General features: G+C 46.2%; 1 protein-coding gene across 1 annotated transcript in view; it reads right to left on the bottom strand.

Moving 5' to 3' along the window:
* CERS5 (ceramide synthase 5) overlaps positions 1 to 23,568 on the bottom strand; it is a 659,392-nt gene extending 635,824 nt beyond the window's left edge. The window contains exon 1 of the mRNA XM_069230878.1: positions 23,309 to 23,568. Within this exon, the coding sequence (XP_069086979.1) occupies positions 23,309 to 23,481 (173 nt within the window). The 5' untranslated portion in view covers positions 23,482 to 23,568. The remainder of the gene's footprint in view (positions 1 to 23,308) is intronic.
* Positions 23,569 to 24,067: the final 499 nt, after the last annotated feature.

The raw sequence follows: 24,067 nt of genomic DNA, 5'->3' as shown, positions 1-24,067 counted from the left end.
ATCCGTTTCCACAGCTTCCTGGGGAGTCAGAGGGTCATGCTCTGGTTGCCATAATCACCTTCCAACACAAGTGGTTGAGGTTTCGGGTGAGGCACTGTGAGCTAGCCAGGACTTAGGCCAACAGTTACAAATGGTGGGGATGAACTCAGTCTCCCCCACCCTGCCGTTCTGGCGTCCCAATACGCAGTCCTATTACTATAGTAAGGACCGCATAACACCACAGGGCTCAACCTTGAGCCATGTTCTTTTTAACATCTCCAGGCCTTACTAGTGGAATCCTTCGGGGTCCATATTATATCTTATGCAGATGATATTCAGCTCGTTCTTTCAATGGACAGGGATACCACAGAGTCCTGCAGAGTATTCAAGAACTGTTTGGCAGACGTTTTTAAGTGGATGCTGGCCAGCAATCTTCAGTGTGACACTGGAAAAACAAATCACCCTATTTGGGTCCTGCACTTCAACTTGGGACCAGGAATGCTGGCCTGACCCCCTCAAACTGTGTCGCTCAAGCTCATCACACTGATTCTCTATGTGCATACTTCTATTCAAAAGGTATCTGTATGTGTTTTAACCTCAGTATGTTCACGGTTGCTTAATCGTTTGAAAGCATACGTTTCTCAGACACGGCCCTGAAGAGTGGAGTCACTTTCTTCACTGCATGAGCTCAACGATCAATAGGTTCTAGGGAAAGGTGAACACAGGACCACTCAAGGTGTTCACATGTAAGGGTGGGCCTTGATTGCAGGGGGTCTGACAGATTCCCCTGTGCTGCTGAAACTCTCCGTCGATAAATTATGTGAGATGTAGAGTACCAATCATTAACAGGTGCTGGCCTCCTTTAAGCTCACAGCATCAACTTTAAAACCTGTTGCATGTAATACAGCTGCATAATTTCTGAGCCAAGAAAAGACTGCTTCCTTTCAGGACTCCAGACTCCGTTACAAACAAGCACTAGTAATGTCAACAAGTCTGGATTGCATTTTAAATTTTGACTAAAATATCAGAGAAGGCATAAGGCAGCAGAAAAAATACTTTTCTGTACCTAATGCATGAGAGAAATAGTTTAAGGAGTGACAATCCAGTGTATTTTTCAAGAGTAAGAAAGTCCCTCATGCATTGCAAGCTCTCCACAGCAGGCGATACATCAAAAGGCCCGGAGCACAAGGTTAATTAAATTAACTGTCCTCTTAGTGGAGCCAATGACCACTCAATTATAATTGAAAGAAATTGTTACAATAGGTTACAGACAACTGTGCGGTCAAGTTAGACCTAAAAAGCAGCACACATGTTGAGACAAGAATGTTGCCTGCATATTGTATGGATGGGTACCTCTCCCTGACCCCAGTGCCCGACTAAGTAAAAACTGCTATTCTGACTTTTTTTTGGTGCTGGCATCATGCTAATCTGGTGTGTGTGCGCAAAGAGACCAAAACTTGACTATGGCAATTTAAGGTCTTACACCTATTCTGTGACATGGAGAGGCACACAAAGCGTGCCCTCACAGTGGGCACCAACCTACAATCTACACCCTTGGTATATCACATAATGTGGTTGCTCTTGACTACCTAATGGACTTCCAGGCATAGATAGAGATTTAGGTTACACCACTCCAATGGGTTTGAAAACCACTGTACCTATCTATAAAACAGGGTCTACAATTGTGGCCGGAATTTCAAGGTTGGTATGCATTCATTTCAGTCAAACAAATTGCTTAAATACATTCGGAAAACTTTTTATGAAATAAATTATTTTGACAACATACTCCAACGTATTCCTAATCATACATCACCAGAAAGGTTATTAAATTGTTAACAGATCATCTATCCCTCTTTCACAGCTAATCTTCTGAACTAATGTAATGACAAAAACAGACAGCTGGCTGAACTAGAAATAACCATACTTCCTCCAACGATATACTATTACATTGCAAAAAGGTATGGTAAACTCCATGTACAAGTCAAAAAATGATTACCTGACCAGTGGTCAAGAATATCCAATATTATTGAATGGGGTGGTCTCATCCATGTTGCATGGGTGTGGAATTCCTACTGCCCGACACCCAGGGCATACTGTTTGGGGTCATGGACAACAGGTTTATGTTTATTTTGTCCTTCGGCTAAGAAGGCCCAACCCCCTGCAGCACAAACCCTTTGGATGCCAGTTTACAGTACCACATTATGGAGCAAGGAAGGGCATTGTCTGCAGTTAAGGTAATATGTGTTTCCAAATTGTAATTCTGTTCAAACTTGTATTTCTGGTTCATTTATGCAAAGCCTTTATTATTAGGATGAGCACTCCAAATAAATGTTCTGCCAGTGGTTCTAGAAGAAAACAAAATGTGTACACACGTTTGCAAAGTTTTATATGAGGCTACGTATAATGCTCCCAGAATGCTCTATGATTAGATGCAAATACCTGCAGAAGCTTGAAAGCACGTTTGAGGCTTCTTCGCTTTCGAGATAACATTTCACACAAAAATGCAACTAGAAATTTTTTTTTGCTAAATTACTGTGAAATTTTAGGTACCATTTCTTTGAAGCCTTATTTAGTAAAATGTATTGATGCATGCTATTATTTCCCAAAAAATATCCATAATGGAAAATCAGTGTAACCAGTTTCAACAAGATTATGGGAAATATGAAAATAAACAAGCATTGGCAAAGTCAATAGGTGAGCGCGTTGCCGCTATTTAACATTTTTAACATTGCCTGTTTTACAATTCCATTAACTCACTTTTAATAGTTTTTAAACGCTGTGTTGACCTTTCCTTAATAGTTTTAGAAACGCTGTTTTATGTGTCTGTGAATCTGCTTTTAGCTCCATTTTAAGAGCTTACCCTTCTTTTGTTGGGGGCTCTTTTCTCTGAGGCAGCAGCTACGTGGGGGGTCCTTTTCCCACGATTTTTTCACAGAAGGAAGGGTCGGTTAGAGCCCTACTTCCGTTTTTTTTCTCCCTGGACCGCATCCACCTGGTTAGTGGTCCAATCACTATATATGCCAGCACCAATGTGGCTGCGCAGCGGGCGCGCCAAAGGCAAGCCTGTATGCACCCGAACAGGGCCGAGGGCTGAGGATTATGGACAATTACCCAGTATGGGTGCCCTCCCCTCTGCATACCTTTGCAAGTTTGCAAGAAATTCTTGTCCTCATAAAGTAGACCCTGATAATCCATTCACCTAGAAATGTAGGCACTGCAAGTGGGAGATGACAGCCCCCCAAACCCTAGAGGAGCATGCAAGGAGATCCAAGTTAGGAAACAAACAGGTTTGTGACAAGGTGGAAAATAGGAAACTGCTATGTCATGCCCTGATAAATGCCCGTTCACTCCCTAAACATAAATTAGAAATTAAGGAGCCGATTGGCTACCATGATATTGATTGCCTTTTTATTACCGAAACTTGGGCTAGACCGGAATCCAACCCAGATTTTATTGAGGCTACACCTTTGGGATATACTTTCTATAGGTCAGACAGGATAAAGGGTAGGGGAGGTGGATTGGTTATTATCTGCAGGTCAGATTTTACGTGCCTCTGGACCGGCACAAATTCCCCCCCCCCCCCCCCGATACCTGCGAAGTAATGTTTTTTTTTTAATTTTGCAACAAAACTCTACACTTCTTGAAGGTCTATTAATCTACCGACCACCTGGACCTCTCTCCAACTTCCTTCAAAATTGGACAGACCTGCTTGAACCTATGGTTATGTCCACTGAGGCTATTATACTAGGCGACTTTTACATTCATTTCGATGAAATTCATAATCCGCTTGTTATTAATTCTTTAAATCTCATGTCGACCCTTGACTGGACATTAAAAGTAGTTTCTCCCACACACATAGCAGGGCATATATTAGATGGGCTTTTTTCCCCGCACTGAAGACAAGCCGGAACTATTGAATACCCCTTTAAGCTGGACCGATCATTTTCTCCTGGCCTTTAAATTTAGAGCTGGTTAGATCCCTCTGGCACCTAAACCCCATAGTAAACCAATCAGGCAATGGAAAAGTGGCAAAGCAGAACAGCTGGCACCCGCTTTGGAGGAAGGTTGGGATAGGGCAAATATGCTATCCTTGCCCCTGCTAGACAGCTTCAATCAGGAAATTGAAATTGCCATGAATTTATTAGCCCCTCTAAGGTCCATGCCTCGCCTAACTCTAAGAAGCCTAGCCAACCCTAGTTCACTAAAGACCTCAAACGTCTACAGAGAAAATATCGCCAAAAGGAGCAGCACTGGAGACTCAATTCTACCTTAAGGGAGAAAGACACTTTAAAGAGCGCACTTTAAAATTATAAGGAAGCCAGCTTTAGAACCAAATCTGAGTTTTATACTTCAAGAATTAAAGAGACCTCAAACGCCCCTAGAAAGCTCTTTAAAGTAATTAATGCTCTATTCTGCCCACCATAATCAATCGATTTGGCGAATTTTTGTAACAAAGTAGCTAGACACTTTGAAAATAAAAAATTCTACAATTCCATGCTAAATTCACACCCTATGAGGAAAACGTGGACTACTCCACTATGACTCACATAGGCCCCAAAGTAAGCCACTCTATTTTATCGAATTTTCAACTTCCCCCTCAGGATAGTATTACCAAGTTGATCTCTGAAATCAGATCGGGCTCCCCTCTGGACCCCTGTCCCCCCTCTATTCTCCAATTGGCTCCCGAATTGGTTTCCTCTGCTCTAGTTCCCATTTTCCAGGATGTCATTATTACAGGGACATACCCAGATTACTGGAAGGAGACCACTGTAATTCCCCTTAAAAAAAAAAAAGAGAGAAAAACGGGCATAACCAGGATTTAAATAATTTACGTCCTATTGCTCTTCTCCCTTTTTTGACGAAGATCTTGTCAACTTTCTATCTGAATCAGGAGGGCTAGCTGCTTCCCAACACGGTTTCAGAAACACACAGTACTGAATCAGCTCTCATCACCTACTCGGACTCTATCAGGAGAATGGTGGTTGAAGGACAAGGGGCCCTCCTAGTTCTATTAGATTAATCTGCGGCCTTTGACACCATCTATCCACAAATTCTGTTGGCCCGTCTTTATCAAGCAGGAATAAGAGAGCAGGCTCTTAAGCTTTTGGAGTCTTTTTTAACTAACAGGTGAACTACGGTTAGCTGTGGTGAATTTAGATCCCCTGCCTATTTACTACCTTGCGGGGTGCCTCAAGGCTCGTCACTCAGTCCGACCTTGTTTAATGTTTATGTCGCCCCATTGGCTGATCTGATTCAATCTTTTGGATTCACTCCCACTTCTTATGCAGATGATACGCAACTGATCATCCTAGTTAAGAACTGTGAGCAAGTGGCGGATCGCTTCAACAACTGTATGCAGGCAGTCAACAGTTGGATGAGGGCAAACTGGATTAAATTAAATGGAGAGAAAACCGAGATTCTTTGCTTTGGGAAATGGCAGCTAGCAGTGGAATCCATGATGGTGGCCGACAGATTGTGGTACCTTTCCAGTTTCTACTACTGCCACTAGGAATTTAGGAGTCCTTTTTGATGATGAGACAGGTGAATCATACTGTAAAAACGTGTTTGTGGACACTAAAAAAATGTTTTTAAGTTTTCCTATAGCTCCCAAGAGAATGGAAAATTACAGTTACCTTACCTCTGGTTATGTCCAAATTATTAGATTATTGTAACGCTCTGTTACTTAATCTGGACAAAGTATCCTTGAACAAGCTACAGTTGATACAGAATATGGCTGCCAGAACTATTTTGAACCTTCCACGCTCAGCATCTGCCAGAGAAAGTCTCAAACAACTACACCGGCTCCCGATAGCCCAGCGTATTACTTTTAAAGCGCTATGCATGACTCACAAAGCTGTCCATAGCATTGGCCCCAACTATCTAAGAGGCATCTTCGCTCATCTGGAATTTATAGAATTCAGGCCCCCCGTACCAACAAAGCCTAATGGGGCAATAAAGCTTCAGGGTGGCTGCGGCTAAGTGCTGGAACTCGCTCCCTTTGGAAATAAGAAAGGAACACAGCTACTTAAAATTCAGGAAGTCAGTTAAAACATGGCTATTTCCGCAATAATTGCTGGTCACGATTCCCCCCTTCTGCTTAGTGTCTCGCGTCCCCCACCTTTTGTTAGCGCTGCGATGCCTTTTGGCCGGAACGCGCATTATAAATACTACATACATACATACATACAATAGGTCCAACACTGGTGGTTGGTCTTTTGGTTTTGGCAAAGCGGGTCTTGTTTTGACATGGCTTTTGTAAAACCTCATTGTTGTGGGAGCTGCCAGGCCCTCACCATAGTAAAAAACATTGTTTTTGCCAAAAATATTTTTGGTCTCAAAAAGCATACATTGCCACAGTAGTTCCTGGCACTGAACAAAATTACTTTGTGTGACGATATGCTCCTTATGAAAAGGCAGAATGATGTCACTCAGTAAAGGCAGTCAAACAATGGCGAGAGAGAGGGAGATAGAATTCATGTGAATGCAGAATTTACAGAATTTAGGAAACCATACTCCTAAAACATATTTGTGAAGTTTATTTTAGCATGAGCAAATATGCATGTGTAGATTTGCTCATGTGAAAATCTGTTGAGCGTTTATAAGTTCACTTTCCCGCCAACCATTTTTTCCCCCAAACTTGGAAGACGTTTTACTCCTGTCCTTGTCAGGAGAAAATTTCCTAACCTTTCTCAGTATGGGAAAAGATTAGAGAAGAGCTGGTGAAATCCCTTAAAACATGCTAGTAGGTTTTCACAGACTCAAAAGGGCATTCCAACACTGGAACTATTGCTTACTGCTACCTCCAGTCCCAGTATATAGAGCTGTAGAATGGTGGCAAAATGCGGAAACTGCTAGTATTCAAGCCCAAATATTGTACTGTCCCTCACATAATCAGATAGGCTATAATCAGAGCTCTTATATAATAAGATTGCTGCCATATTTTGTTGCCGCACTACATGGCACCCAGGGGACACGTAGATTTTTTTTACAGGACAAGTAGATTTATGAAGCAACGAGTCCCAAGGACAAGTAGACATTCTGTTAAATTCCACAGCCCTGATGTGTGTAATGCTTCATCATTGACCACCTCACCCCACCCTGGCAAGATGGTACTACCAGGGCACAGTCAATCTCGCCTATAGGGGAGTTCTTAGATTTAATATAATTCTGGATATTAGAGGGGTCCAGATCAATAGGATTGAAGAATACCTTTAGGCAGTTCAGGCTGGACAGCTACCATGAGAAACAGGGTCAAGACTGATTTGCATATGGCTGGGTCCAAACTGGGGTGGCGTGGCATTCATCAGGGCTGTGTGTGGACCCCCAATTCCTATTTTTGTATGTGGAGCTATACCCCATGTGAGACCGGAGTTTCCCCGCCTTCAGCATCAGTTCACTCGAGACAACCAACAACGGGGTTGTAATTTGCTGCATGGTCTGACCAGGGTGATGACTCCTGGAGCTACACTTGCATCTATAATCTCCCCGTGGTCGACCAAACTGCGTTCAAAGGAGACCTTGACTATGCTTAAGAGTTTTGGGGATGCCACTGTTTGGCTTGGCTTGCGTGATCTCAGACGTCCCCATGTGATGTGGTAGACTTTTTTGAACAATTGGTACCAATTAGAGAATACAATGAGCGGAAAGTAATAATTTCACCAATGTGGAAAGTATCTGATTAATATCCCCTCCTGTGATACTTTTTCTATTTCAGACATTTAAACAAAAAAATAACCCTCACCTTATTGTATGCCTTAATCTGTACCAATTGTTTAAAAAGGTCTACCACAGCCAGGGTATACAAAGAATAAGAATTAAAAGTTATACCAGTTATGGCAGAATTGTATAACATTTCCTTGAATCTCCCCCTATATGCAAGAAACTGGAGACTATATATTTTTCTCAAAAAACTTGATGATAAGAGCGATTACAACAACAGGTACAATGTGAGACGCTTGAAAAAGAACCACATTTGACAAGTACGGCAATACTTTCTTTCAGGAACAGCCAAAGAAACTACAGGTGCACCCACCTGGTGTCAGAATTTCATACAGGCGTCTCCGAACCACACATAATCACAGACTTAAGTGTAGCTGCGCTCAGCTTCAAATACACTGTTAAGCCAACAGCACGGAGAATGTAGGTGGAAATACAGAGCGCACCTCCTTGAAGAATGTGTGACCACAGGAGATGCAAACCTTGGTCCGACCGTGGAGCAAATTACAGCCCTATTTTGGGTTGACTCTAATAAACTCATGGTGAAGGTAGGTAACTCTTGTCTCATATGGTGCACGATTATAAAACACAAAGATAGGAACTTAGGAGCCACACACAGCACTAATAAAGGCCCCTGACCAGGTTTAGGGCACAAGAGAAGACAGAAACATGTTGGCAAGCGTAGTTGACTAAGCTATCATACCCACAACAAAGCCATGGGCTTGGGCACAGAGACTGGCCGCTAGCCAGAAAAGCAGAGATCTGCGCTGGAAATATAACTACTGCAATTATCTGAAGAGGAGTCAGCACTGTTCCTATACACAGCACATAAATAACCAACACTGAACTGAAGTATTGGTGGTAGATGCAAGCGGTAGACGAGCGATCCTTGTGGGATATGCCATTATCGGCCCTTGCTGGCCGACATGACGTCCTTTTGGCCAGAGATAGGCATAATATACACCCAATGAGAGATGGGGAGAAAATGTAAAACTTGACAATTTGTGCAGAGAGTCTACTTCCCACTTTATTGGCTGCATCACTAGGCAGTGGGGGGTGGGCGCAAGGTGGCCGCCATTTTAGGGACATACTGCAGCATGTAAGTCAGCACCCACCAGCTTTGTGCACTCTAGCTGTCATCATAGGAAAAAGCAAGCAGAAACAAGCAAATGGTGTTAGAACAAAAGGAAACTTCCGAGGCGCATAACAGCTACAGAGGACCCCATGGCTGAGATGGAGGACTGAAATCATCCAGGTTTTAGTGGGGACAAAACAAATTCTACTAGATCTTAAGGTCAGCCTCCAGTACACAGAAGCAGAGATCAATATGATGACTTTGCGCCTTGACCATCTCATGGAGAGGACAACTCACCAGAACATCAGATTAGATACAGCAGAGCATCAAATATCTGACCTAGAGGATATATCTACAGACACTACAGAGAAAATACTGAACATTTATAGACTCCCGTCTGCCACAGAAGGCAAAAACAAAGATTTGGAACCATGATTGCGATATTACAATGTAAGCATCACAGACATAGTTGAATCAACAAAAACTGGCCACCTAGACACCTTTGTAAAAAATGTATATATATTTAAAAAAAACATTCAGCCAGTCTGGCTTCCCAGACATAAGTTAAATGGAGAAAGCACAAGGATCCTTTGGTGCCAGATGAACGAGTTACTTACCTTCGGTAACGACTTTTCTGGTGGATACATTAGCTACCTGTGGATTCCTCACCTCATGAATACTCCCATGGCGCCAGCATTCGACGGAAATCTTCTTACTAGTCTCTGCACGTCGACGTCACTCTAGCCCACGCGACGCCGTCTGACGTCATACAGGCAATAAGAGGTCCTCGACGACGTGCGGACGTCAGTACCAATCATTTTTTACGTGCATGAGAACGACCAGGCAATGCAATGAAAGAGCAAGGCAACATCCATTATATTGTAAAAATACACAACATTGTATGAATAACTGTAAATCTTTTTATATACATATATATATAAAACTCTCTCTTTTAAAATATATACACACACCAAGTATATACACAAAGATATATACATATATATAAATATATTATATACACATCTATTGCACCCTCAAAGACCAAGAGGAGCGCACTCAAGGATTACTTGGTAAGACCAGAAAGGCAACGGGGAGGCGGGTGGGACCGTGAGGAATCCACAGGTAGCTAATGTATCCACCAGAAAAGTCGTTACCGAAGGTAAGTAACTCGTTCTTCTGATGGATACAACTACCTGTGGATTCCTCACCTCATGAATAGAGTCCCAAAGCAGTACCACGCCCGGCGGTGGGTGCCTAAATGGTCAAACCAAGAAATCCTGCAGCACTGACCGTGCAAAATGGCCGTCCCTTCTAACCTCAGAATCCAAACAGTAATGTTTTGCAAAGGTGTGAAGGGACGACCAAGTTGCGGCCTTGCAGATGTCGACCACAGGAACACCTCTGGCCAAGGCCGAAGTGGCCGACTTAGCTCTGGTGGAATGAGCTCTAATGCCCTCAGGAGGATCCTTCTTTGCCAAAGAGTAACATATTTTAATGCAAAGAACAACCCACCTGGATAGTGTTCTCTTGTGGACTGCCTTTCCTCTCCTCTTGCCCACGTATCCAATAAACAGCTGATCCTCCAGCCTGAAATCCTTTGTTCTATCAATAAAGAAGCTCAACGCTCTCTTTGGGTCCAGACGGTGCAGTCTTTCTTCCTCTTTGGAAGGATGAGGCGGAGGATAGAACGTGGACAAAGTAATTGCCTGAGCCAAATGGAAGGGTGAAACAACCTTCGGTAGGAAAGCAGCCTTGGTCCTCAACACCACCTTATCCCCATAAAAAGTTGTATAAGGGGGCTTTACTGATAAGGCCTGCAACTCACTCACTCTCCTTGCTGATGTTATAGCTATCAGGAAGACTGATTTTAAAACCAAATACCTCAAGGGGCAAGAATGCATAGGTTCAAAAGGGGACCCCATAAGGAAAGTCAGGACCAAAGACAAATCCCATTGCGGCATAACGAATGGCTTTGGAGGATATTGATTTAGAAGACCTTTCAAGAATCTGATAACAATAGGGGATTTAAATAAAGATGGTTGGTCTGGAAGACATATGAAGGCTGACAAGGCCGATAAATAACCCTTAATGGTAGCCACTGCACAACCTTTCTGCGCTAGAGACAGAGCAAAAGACAAAACGTCCGATAGATGAGCATGCAAAGGATCAATCTGCCTCTCTCCACACCACGCAACAAATTTAGACCACCTATTAGCGTAGATAGATTTAGTGGAGTGTCGCCTGGCCGCTAATATAACATCCACTACCTCAGGCGGGAGAGAGAAGAAACTCAGGTTGCCCCGTTCAATCTCCAGGCATGTAGGTGCAGACTCTGGAGGTTGGGGTGTAGAACCTGCCCCTGCGACTGCGAGAGGAGGTCTGCCCTGAAAGGGAGACGGAGCGGCGGGCACATTGAGAGTTGGAGAAGGTCGGAATACCATACCCTCCTTGGCCAATCCGGAGCTATTAGGATGACTAGAGCCCGGTCCTGGCGAATCTTCCTCAATACTCGAGGAATCAAGGGTATGGGAGGAAACGCGTAAAGCAACTGGCCGCACCAGGTTATTTGAAACGCGTCCCCCAACGCTCCCTGCATCGGATACTGAAGGCTGCAGAACAACGGACAATGCGCGTTCTCTCGAGTGGCGAACAGATCTACCCGAGGAAACCCCCACCTCTGGAAGATTAAACGGACTTGATCTGGATGGAGACGCCACTCGTGGTCTGCCGAGAAGTGGCGACTGAGACTGTCCGCACGCACGTTCAAAACTCCGGCCAGATGGTTTGCTATCAAGCAAATCCGATGGTCCTTTGCCCAGGACCATAGTCGAAGAGCTTCTCTGCAGAGAAGGTACGACCCCACTCCTCCCTGCTTGTTTATGTACCACATCGTGGTAGTATTGTCCGTTAGGACCTGTACCGACTGACCACGAAGGGAAGGGAGGAAGGCCTTGAGAGCCAGACGTACAGCCCGTAACTCTAACAGATTGATGTGAAACATCTGTTCCTCTGGAGACCAAAGACCTTTGATCTCCAGATCCCCCAGATGAGCTCCCCACCCTAGAGTGGAAGCATCCGTTATGACTGTGGCCACTGGTGGCGACTGCTGGAACGGCTTTCCTTGTGAAAGATTGTTGCTTGCAATCCACCACTTCAAATCCACAGCAGCATCTCTGGAGATCTTGACAGTACCCTCTAGATCCCCTCTGGTCTAGTTGAGACCACTGCCTTCGGAGGCACCACTGAAGAGCCCTCATGTGCCAGCGAGCATGCGTGACCAACAGAATGCAGGAGGCAAAAAGACCGAGCAGACGAAGGACCCTGAGGACTGGAACTACCGCTCCATTTTGAAACATTGGAACCAAATCCTGAATATCTTGAATCCGCTGAGGCGGAGGAAAGGCCCGACCCAATGTTGTATCCAGTACTGCCCCTATAAACAGGAGGCGCTGAGAGGGCTCTAGGTGAGATTTGGGCTCGTTCACTGAAAAACCCAGGTCGAACAACAACTGGGTTGTTGACTGCAGATGATGCGACACAAGCTCCGGGGACTTGGCTTTGATCAACCAGTCGTCCAAGTAAGGGAATACTGCTATCCCCTTCCTTCCGAGTTCTGCCGCAACCACCGACATCACCTTCGTGAAGACTCGAGGTGCTGAAGTAAGACCAAACGGAAGGACCGCAAACTGATAGTGTTGCGATCCCACCACAAACCGGAGATACTTCCTGTGTGACTTGAGTATCGGGATATGAAAGTAAGCATCCTGCAAGTCGACAGACACCATCCAGTCTTCCATGTTCAACGCCAAAAGCACCTGTGCTAGGGTCAGCATCTTGAACTTTTCCTGCTTGAGGAACCAATTCAAGATCCTCAGGTCCAGAATTGGTCTCAAACGACCATCCTTCTTGGGAATCAGGAAATACCTTGAGTAAACTCCTCGACCCCTTTCCTGCTCCGGGACCAACTCCACCGCGCCCTTTGAAAGGAGGACTTGCACCTCCTGTTCTAACAACAGGAGGTGTTCTTCTGAACAATAAGAAGGGCGGGGCGGGATGAGGGGCGGGAACTCCCGAAAGGGAAGTGTGTAGCCTTTTCCCACAACACTGAGAACCCAAGTGTCCGATGTAACAGTCTTCCATTTGGTGAGAAAATGCTGTAATCTTCCCCCTACAGGAGAGGAGTGAGTGGGAAATGGTGGAAGCCTAAGGCTGCTTCCCCTGCTGCACCCCGCCAGAGGATGAGGAAGAGGCAGAGTGCTGCTGAGAGGCTCCTCTGTTGCGGACCCTACCTCTCCCCCTGAAAGATCTATAGGGATGGGAAGAAGCAGGTTGCTGATATCTCCCCCGAAAGGAAGAGGAGGAAGAGCCACGCCCAAATCCACGAAACCTCCTGAAGAATCTGGAAGAGGCCGTGGAAGAAGGAGCTTGGAGCCCTAACGACTTAGCCGTGGCCCTGCTTTCCTTAAAACGTTCCAAGGCCGAATCAGCCCTAGCTCCAAACAGTTTGTCCCCATCAAACGGGAGATCCAACAATGTGGACTGTACATCTGCAGAAAAGCCCGAGTTACGGAGCCAGGCCTGTCTCCTTGCCACCACAGTTGTGCCCATTGGCCTGGCTACCGAGTCGGTGGTATCCAGTCCCGTCTGGATAATTTGGGTCGCAGCAGCCTGGGCATTTGAGACAAGATCCAAAAGACCCTGGGGAAGCTCTGTAAACGAAGAGGAAATGTCATCCATCAGAGCATGAATATACCTCCCCAGGATACAGGTTGCATTGGTGGCTTTTAACGCCAGACTGCAGGACGAAAAAATCTTCTTCGACTGCGCCTCTAGCTTCTTTGAATCTCTGTCCCCAGGCACCGTCGGAAAAGAACCAGGCGCTGACTTGGACGAACAGGAGGCCTGCACCACCAAGCTCTCCGGCGTAGGGTGCCTAGATAGGAAACCAGGGTCAGTTGGAGCCGTCCGATACCTCCTGGCCACGGCTCTGTGAACTGCTGGGGAAGATGCCGGCCTCTTCCACACCTCTAACACCGGATCCAGCAGAGCGTCATTAAATGGTAACAGAGGCTCCGCCGCGGCTGAGGCCGGATGTAACATCTCTGTTAAAAGGTTTTGTTTTGCCTCCACCATCGGCAAAGGCAGGTCCAAAAAACTAGCTGCCTTCCGTACCACTGCATGAAAGGAAGCAGCCTCCTCAGTATATTCCCCCGGGGACGAAAGGTCCCACTCAGGGGAAGTGTCCAGCCCACTGGCCGACTCCAGTCCACGCAGCCCATCACCCGAGTCCTCTAGCTCTCCTTCCTCTAGGGCTCGTTGGTACTCCTGCTCTTCTAATACACGGAGAGCACGTCTCCTTGAATGAAGTCGTTGCTCAATACGCGGAGTCGACAATGCCTCCGCCGAAGTCGAAGATCGGCGCCGATCTTCAGAAGCCACCGACGCCGCGTCCGGCGCCACAGGTAACTTCGGCGCCGACGGAAGAGCAGCTGGAGCAGCTGAAGCAGATGGACCCACCGGAGTCACAGGCCGAAATCCCGACGTCGACGGGATGGAAATCCCCGGGGCCAATCCTTCTGAAGCCACCGGAGCGGCCACCGGCACCGACACTGGCGCCGAGCCCACGTTCCCAAACGGGAGAAAGGGCATAAAGGGTGCCGGCCGAAGAGGCGCAGGATCACCCAAAGAAAAGGCCAAAGGCCCAGCCGGAGCACCCCCTGGAGCCATCTGTTGGAAGATGGCATACATCGCATTCAAGAATGCGGAACTATCGGCTCCAGGGGTGGGAAAAGCCGGATACTGGGGTGCCTGTCTCGGAGGCGACCCCGACGCCGGCCTCGGCGTCTGCGCCGGAGAAAACACTTGAGGCTCCAATACCTCAATCACCGACGCCTGTCCAGGTGAAGTTGGAGACGCCGGAGAGGGCAACGGCGTCGAAGGATGCGGCGTAACCGTGGGACTGACCTCCCATGTCCTTCGGCGCCGATCCGAAGACCTGGAACGAGTCTCCTTTGAATGACGCCGAGATTCTCTACGGCGCCGGGAGTCTCGATGACGCCGATGTCTTGGGGAAGAAGACTTCTTGTGATGTTTCTCCTTTGACTTGGCCATAAACAGCTTCGCCTCACGTTCCTTGAGGGCCTTTGGATTCATGTGCTGACATGAATCACAAGTCGAGACGTCGTGGTCGGAGCTCAAACACCAAAGGCAATCGGAATGAGGATCCGTCACCGACATCTTGCCTCCACACTCACGACAAGGCTTAAATCCAGACTTTCTCTGCGACATTATTACCACAGCGAAAGACTACGCAGCAAGATATACACTGTAACCGCAAGAGTAACAGTTGCTCCCTCGAAGATAACCGTTTCGAATGCACGGAAAAAAGGGAACTGACGTCCGCACGTCGTCGAGGACCTCTTATTGCCTGTATGACGTCAGACGGCGTCGCGTGGGCTAGAGTGACGTCCTCGTCGACGTGCAGAGACTAGTAAGAAGATTTCCGTCGAATGCTGGCGCCATGGGAGTATTCATGAGGTGAGGAATCCACAGGTAGTTGTATCCATCAGAACACCGCTTGCAGAGGGGTCCCAACCAATTATTAAAAGGGTTATCAATTTTAGGGACCATGATGTAGCACTACAAATGCAGAGAGAGAATGGCCCGCTCCAACATCGCGACACAATCATGGCAATATACAGGGACTTTACCACAGTGGCCTAGGCAGCCAGACATTATTTTGTTGAAGTGAAGCACATCTTATGATCCAAAGATATCAAGTATGTAATGTTAAATCTGCTCAGATTGAAGAATTACCTAAAGGGAAAAACCCACATTTTCTCGGACACAACAAACCAATTCTAGAAAAAAAATGTGTCAATGTACAGAGAACGTCTCCAACATCACAGCTGTTACCACTTCTGTAAGACAGAGAACCATGACAGGGTGACGAGGAGTGGGCATCACTGCTGCCTACATTCCACGAAACACCTTTGATGAACAATACATAATTGCAACGGAGAAGTTGAACAACGTTCAAATACTAAACGCATTTAATGAATCCCTCACACCAACAGGCAAACGCGAGCATTGAGAGGGTATCTTGGTGTCTCCACATGAAACTGCCCAGCAGACGCTGCACTGACCATAAACAGACATTAATATATTCTTTACAGAGCATGGACATTGGCAGGCACATCATGACCTCTGTAATGTTTACATGGTTGAATATGTTTGTAAGAGGGGTTTTTGGCATTGATAGTTGGTGGGATAAGTGTGGTGGGGAGAGTCTGGAAGAGGGTTGAAATTTATGAAAATGACAAAGCTTATGCACTGTAAATTAAGATTAAACAAGCAGATGACACCACGGATCATGCAGATGACATCAATGAAGACATACTAGAAATAGTACCACAACGCACCACTAATAAAACGCTGGCTCTCCTACAATGGAATATTAGGAGTCTAAATAAACCCCCAGAACACACGTATTGACATTTATAGTGGCACAATGTAGATCTGGCTTTGTTGCGTAGAATGCACTTGCACCTGTGACATTCTGCAAGCTTTTCTAGTTAATGGGTTCAACACAGAAGCTTCTCATCTTACAGAACCTACTCCAAAGCAGTGTGCATACCGATATGTAGTTTACTCTACTTCAGGCTACACCAGAAATTATAAGATCTAAAAAGGAACACATGTCGTACAGAAAATGAGATGACAATGATGAATAATACATATGCCAGAGTGCAGATGTGTCTGAATTCTAGGACATAACGCCCACTATGATTAGTCGTAGAGAAATTGAGAAGATAGTTTTGAAAGGAGATTTTACTTTACTGTTAAATCCAGAACTGGACAGGTCCCTTGATAGGGACTCATAGTACACAGACAGTGGAAACATTACTTGACAAAACGGGTGTGCTGGGCCCAATTAACATATGGAGACAAAGCAATGCAATTGATGACGTGGTACTACAATTCCTCCTTGCATGACACACTATTAAGCATAGATTACTGTCTGGTGGTGCGAGAGATGGTGCCCAGGGTACAGGAGATTACCTAAATGCCTTCAATGCTTTCAGAACACCCCGCTGTGAAAATAGTAGTGTCTACACCTTGCTTCAAATTAAGGGCCAGATGTAGCAAAGGGTTTTTCCCATTCTGTGTCAATGGGAAAATGTGTTCGTACATATGGCCCTAAATTGCTGAAACTGGAAACTCCCTGCACATTTCCCCTAGAGCCCGGGTGTTCTGAGGTCAATTACACACCGCCATTATAGATTATTTTCAACATCACTTAGGTTCTGTAGCTAAGTAGGCTACATTATGGAAGGCTTTTAGAGTCTAACTAAGAGGCATAATAATCGCTAAACACATTTGTATCTAGAGTCATATGCAGACATCTGGAAAATACAGAACAGGAAGGGAGGAAGAGCCTCAGTGATAGCTCAGGTCACCTACATCAGAGATGGTCTACTGCAGTGATACCACAAGCTGGCAGATATAGAGGTTTCTAGGGAGATACGCACAGGCCAGACATTGTGGGGAGGCCAAGAGTCATTGCAGAACACTACCCGGACTTTTAAAATGAGTTAGGAACCGTAGCTGCATACTGCAGCTTAAAGGATAAGATACTGAGCACTTCACGGCCAGTAAAGAAGTCAATGGGGAACTAGTAAGTATAATAAAACTCTGTATGCCCTGTGAGAGAATGTGACCCCACATGACACAGAAATATCTACACACAGTAGGACTAGTGGTGGCTAGAGATTTGTCACAAGTAATTTATAAATGAACACATATCCCTGGAAAAGATTAAAGCGGTAATTGACAACTTGGCAGGAGGAAAAGTGCCTGTGTCTGACGGCTTGTCCTTAGCATTCTATAAAATATATTTAAAAAAAAAAAATTATAGCACTCATTTCCTTGAAATGTATACAGAGGTCCCGAGGGAGGGCATGCTACCCCCCTCCCCCCCCCCACCTCGCTGCTGGAGCTTATAATCATGATGCTCCCTGCAACCTGCTTAGGATGCCAAATGAATGCCCATCACACTGCGTATTTTCAAGGCTTAACCCGAACAATAAGATACTGGTGGAGGCGATACAAAATCCTCTTGTCCTCATTGACAGAATGGTCACTCCTGCCGTCAGATTTTATACTACACTGTCCACTACACTTAACCTGCACATAGTATTTGGAGGTCCTGCATCATGTTTAGTCTGGGTTGGAAGCAGCAGCAATTTGACTAGTTGCAGAAAATAAAATTGACTCAGTGGAGTGACTTTTTTTTGTTTTGTTTTTTTTAAATGATCACACTCCAAATGTTTAGCATGTGGGAAACAATTTTGAAGATAATTGCTTTGCTCTACGCCAAGACAGTGGATACAGTATGTGCATCAGAACGGTTTGGCGTCAGACGTGTTCAACTGGGCTTGGGCACGAGGCAAAGCTGCCCCCGCTCCCTTTAACTTTTTGTGTTGGCTTTGGATCCACTTGCCATGCATCTGCAGGAAATCCCAACGCACAAAAGCTTATACTTCAAAATGGGCTATTTACTCCTCTCTGAAACCCAGCAGATAAACTCTTCACCATAAAGGAATCTGCCATATTTGGCAGCTTCTCAGATAGCTCTATCAATTGGAACAAAACAGAGTTTCTTCCCCCTTACGGACTATACAGTAAATATCACTTTGGAATTCCCAATTAAGTGGGAAGAGGCATCAGTTAAGTAACAGGCCACAGCACAACATTGAGGCCTTACGACTAAACAATGATCCAGACAGTGGAATGGCCGACATGTAAGACTGAGGTCAGGACGGAGCTGGCCTCTGTCTGTGGGGCCATGTGGAACTCAAAGATAGTGGTTCTTCCCAAACTCTTTTACCTACTCATGAACATACTATTTCTGCTCAATAAAACATTCTTCCAAACCCTTAGATAACTGCTGCCACAATGTGGCAGATAAAATGGGAAGCTGTGATGTTTACTTATGAAAGAGGGGAGCTTGAAGTGCCAGATCTAAAACAGCCCTACTTACTGGTGCAGTGTCACAGTGCTGGTACTATTATCACCCCGATAAACAACTCCCTTGAGAAGGGGGTTGGGGGAGAGAAGAAGAGACAGACACTAACTGGGAGTATTTTTTACAGCGAGGACTTTCGAGCTAACACCTCGGTATGGAAAATACTAAGTTTGTGGTTCAGACAATCTTTGCCAGTCATATCCCTATCACGAAACCAGACTATGTCAGGACCAGAGGTGCGGATTAGACTGTGCTTTCTATGATTCATTCTAACAGCAGCCCTTTAAAATGCTACATTTGGAAACTGTAAAACTGTAAACTGTTCCAAAAAAATAAAAATAATAATTTCCCATCAGACCCTGTGGAAATGTGCACGGCATAACGTCCAATCCTATGTCAGCGGCACCCTTCAACAGAACAGACAAACTGGGAGTTAATATGGATTATTTTGCCTGTCTTAAAAAAGCCTTCATGGCCTTCCATCTGCCTCGTCCATGGTTCCCTTCACTCTGGCACATCTAGGGACATCCCCCTCCCCGACTCTTGATGACCAGAGTTCCCCTGTCACCTCCGATGGAGAGTGCCCCACACAAATCCAGGCCTGGTGCCCGTCAGATACGGCTTCTACATCGGCAAAGGATGGTACCACAGAGACTCCTCAGGCTCTGGATGCAGATATGCTGGATCCAGAGGACCTCATCAATCCAAGTTCTGTAGTGGGGTCTCCTGACCCGAGGTGGCAGCCTACGTGACAAACTTCCTGCAGAAACCTTTAGACAAAGAAGTCCAGAACTGCCTGCAGGGGGAATGTCCTCATCCTACCCTAGATAGAAAGGTGGCCCTCACTCTGGAAATAGATGCCAAGCTGGCCACCTTACTGGCTAAGTTCATATGGGTCCTCAAAACGGGGACTGATAGATCCTGAAGGTCATGCGAGGATATACTCCTAGATATAACTGGTCCCCTGTGAAATATCCTGGACAAGGCCGAAGATGCCTAGACCTCTGGCTCCCCGATCTCCCCATAGATAATGTCTGGATGGGCCCAGAGAGTAATCATATTCCTAGGGAACACAAACTGCACCATCTCTACTGAGAGGCGTATGCCGCTTTTTATTAAGACAGATGCAAAACATTGGGGGAGCTAGCAACCTCGAAGGCTAGCGCGATAGCACAGGGTGGGCTCTTCAGCAAACCCATTCATCCAGGAGCTGGGTAAATTTGTCAACACGTTTACATCACTTGATAAACTACACCCCTCAATAAAAATAAAAAAATCATCACCCCCAGTGTTTTTTTGCAACAGCTGGTTGCAGTAGAGAGCGCTCCACTGGCCGAACCATCCAACAGCTCTCTGCCCGTAGAGATCAGTGGCAGGACTCTGTACAATTCTCCAAAGGTGCTTCCTTCAATAACAATGGCGCTCTCGAACCTTTCAGTTCACCTCCCTCCTTTTCGGTCTCTCATCTTACCCCCGGTGCTTCACCAAGGTTATGAAACCGGTCGTTGAACTCCTTCAGGCGACAGATGTCCAACTCTTGGTATACCTGAACGATCTCTTGCTTGTGGATCAGTGCCCATGAAGGCTCTCGGAACACCTGCAAAGGGTGATCTCCTGCCTAGAAACTCTGGGGTTCGTGATCAATTGAGAGAAATCCTCTTTCATCCCCTCCCAGTCGACCCACTTCCTGGACTCAGTGAAGGCCACCCTAAGTCTTCCATCCCGGAAACTGTCCCAGATCAAACGAACTCCACAGAACCCTGACCAAGCCCTCTAGCTTCCTAAGACTGATTGCCCACATTGTTGGCCCACTGTCATCTTCAATCCAAGCCATTTTCCCAGGCCCTCTTCTCTACCGGAAACTCCAGAGCCTAAATATATCATCTCCACAAGGGCCTCACCTACTCCCAGTCTATTCCTCTCTCAGAGGTAGTCAAGGGGAAACTCCACTGGTGGATCGCTCACATGGAGGCCTGAAAGGGGCACATCATTTTTGGTTCCTAACCAACTCTGGTGATAGAATCAGACATCAGTCTCTCAGGCTGGGGGGAGGGGAGCGGGGCCGTTGCGGATCATTCTCCATAGGAGGAAAGTGGTTTTCTACAGTTATCGCTCCACATAAACTGTATGGAGCCGATGGTGGGGTCTTTTGCAGTCAAACACTGGACCAGATACAAAGCACAGTGTTGCTTCCTTCTCAAGATGGACAATGTAGTGGTGATCCAGTACATTAACAATCGGGGGGGGGGGGCAAGGTCCAAACTTCTATCCGACCTAGCCAGGGATTTCTGGGCCTGATGCCTAGGCTGCCAGATCTCAGTCACAGCAGAGCATCTCCCAGGGACAATCAGGTGGCTGATAGGCATTTCAAGTCACTGCCAGGACTCCAGTCTACGGCAATTACACCGAGCGATTCAGGGCACGTGGTGCCTCTTCACGATGGATCTGTTCATCTCTTGCCTGGATCGTCATATGGACAGGTACTGCAGCTGGAGACCAGACCTTTGTGAGGAATGAAACACATTGGCTGGGTCTACATAAGATGAAAATAAAGAATGTTTTACAAATAAAGGATACAAAGAAAAATATAAGTGGATAGTTGGAGACTTTATTATGATTGTATGACTTCCTCTATGCCATTCGTGTGAATCAAATGAGACTTTGGATCTTCAAGTCAACTTGACCATACATATGATTTGCCCTCCTGCAGTGGGATTGTTTTGGATTGCAAGCACTCACAGCCATAGGAGTTTGCACCAAAAGTTAAAAACTGGAACTTGACTGGTGCAAAATACAAGTCACAACTGCCTTGTTTAGAAAGTATGACGTGCAACAACACCTTTATTTGGGGCTGCAACCCAACAGCATGCTAAGCAAAGTTCTGCCTGAAGAGACCTCAGTTTCAGTGGCAAAGAAGCACAGTGCTCTGTTCCTCAATGTGTCACAATCAATGATCACTTCTCAGGAACAAGTAACACCTCCGCCGCCCACCAAACTCAACGTTCCGGGACGTTATGCTTCTCTCCGGACTCTATTGTCAGTTCTATTCTGCCATTCCCTTCCGCGTGTATTGAATCTTGCCAGTGGAAAGCTGTCAATGACTGAATAAGACGGTGACAAAATCTGAAGATACAGCAAGCTTGAAAAAAATGCGAGCACATTGTAAAAAGAATCCACGGGGGGGGGGGGGGGGGGGGGTGCTGGAGGTGGGATATTTCTGTGAGATCGCTATGAACACTAGCGATGTTGTGGAAAATGTTCAGACAGAAATAGAGATCGGGATTCAAAAAGGGAAAGAGGTACAATATCAGTAAAGACTTATGGAAACGGAAGGATCATCGCCTAAATTGAAGGGCTGACATAAACATAGAATGAAAAGATAACTGTCCCCAATCCTTGTCTGCCATCACAGTTAATACGTATACCCACCACCAATCACTGTGTAAACCAGGTGAGTGTTGAAAATAAAGGGTGCTGAAGAAGGAAACGAGATTTAACAATACAAAGTGCAAAGCCATTTTCCGGTGAAAAGAACTGAAGGAGAAATGTTGGTGTCATGGGGAAAAGGGTAGTTTGAAGTGTCAAACCAGGCGAGGAACTGCAGAGGGAGAAAAAACGGCACTCGAGCACTAAGCCCCGGGGAAGACCGCCAGCCAGCAAAATGGGTGACAACTCAGCTTAACATTAAAACATTGTGAATAACCATTCAGCTGGACCAGTAGAGTGCTCGCATCCCGTGATTCTCACGCTCGAGACTGTAATTAGAGAGCTAACGCAGTAGGCTATGTGAAAATTACTGATGGGGCAGCAGAAGGCTTGTGCTAGAATAGTAGAAGGGGGCCAAGCGGCAATTAGACCACATGGATGCATTAATCCGAGAATGATTTCAGGTTACCACTACATTCATAAAGACATCACCTCTCCTCACTCAACCACAAACCATTTCAATGCTCCCCTAACTCCAATGTCATCACATCACTCGTCCCAAGCTCATCAGCCTTTCAAGTGTCATCTAATCAACCTGCCTCACCTCTTGATAACATGACACAACCAAACGCGGACAATCAGAATAAATGGCAATCGCAGATCTGCACTAAAATGCGCCCGATCTAAGAACGTGTTTAAATGCAATAATAATGTAAGTGGTGATCAAATGCAATATAACAATTTAAGTATATTCTTCAAGGGACCTCTTGTATTCATGTTCCCGGTCGCCAACCGAGTCACGTATATGTCTCACCTCCAGCCACCGCAGATTTCAATCATTCACCAATTCACACACCCATTGTCACAGCCCGCATCCTCCAACTTTGCATCACCTCCTTGACACTTGTTAACAGTACACAAGCCACTGTGCTCTTCCCTACGTCACCTACTGTCATATCACACATTAAGTTACAATCATGGTTTAACACGTGATCGGAACACTCCTGTCACCCACACCCACTGCAACTCTGTCATCCACCATGCCCCCCAGATCACCCCTTACGCTTGCCAACCATCACACTCACCTCTCGAAGAGTAACCTCACGACAAAGAGCCCGAGTGCCAGAGGGAGCACGGAGACCACGTGCCCGGCCCGCGGGTACTGTGGCCCACCCTCCACCTCGGCCAGGTCCGCCCAGGTCACATTCTGGGGAAGCCAGAAGCGCTCGTTCCAAAACCAGGCCGATACCGCCGCCATGTTTCGCCAACAGACCCAGAGGGAGCGGCGCGCGCACTGAGGGGCGGGGCGGCGTGAGGCCACGCGCACAGAGTTGGAAGCCCTAGGCGGCAGTTACGCGCTGAAAAGTGGGTCGGCTCGAGAGGAGCCAGTGGGCTGAGGGGCGGGGCACACGGAGAAAGGGGCAGAGAAGAAGTTTGGCTGCGCGTTGTGACGGATGGTGCTGAACTCGAGGCCACAGAGATTCACCGGCTACTGGGCGGAGCACGGTGCCCAAACAGAGCAGAAGGCGGTGCGTTGGGCGCGGCTAGTCGCGAAAACAGCTAAGGCGCGTGCAGGGGGTTTCTTGTGGGGCGTTGCCAGGGAGAGGTGAGCACACAATGGGCGCGCCAGAGGCGGAGCCCTTACGTAAGACATTTGTACAGTTCACAGACATAAAAAAAGGGATAACGGCAAGTTCCTTGTCACAAATACAAACTGACCACCCAGTTGTTAATTTACAGTATTGATTTATTTTTAATTTCTGAAACGTTACCATGAAACACACCATCATGAAAGGACACCCAGTGCCAGTTACTGCCCTTATGAACACATTAAGAGCAATTAA

This window comes from Pleurodeles waltl, chromosome 4_2 (assembly GCF_031143425.1).
Source record: "Pleurodeles waltl isolate 20211129_DDA chromosome 4_2, aPleWal1.hap1.20221129, whole genome shotgun sequence".
Lineage (NCBI taxonomy): Eukaryota > Metazoa > Chordata > Amphibia > Caudata > Salamandridae > Pleurodeles > Pleurodeles waltl.
Note: the sequence above shows the minus strand (reverse complement) of the source record. Positions and strands in the feature narration are given on the sequence as shown.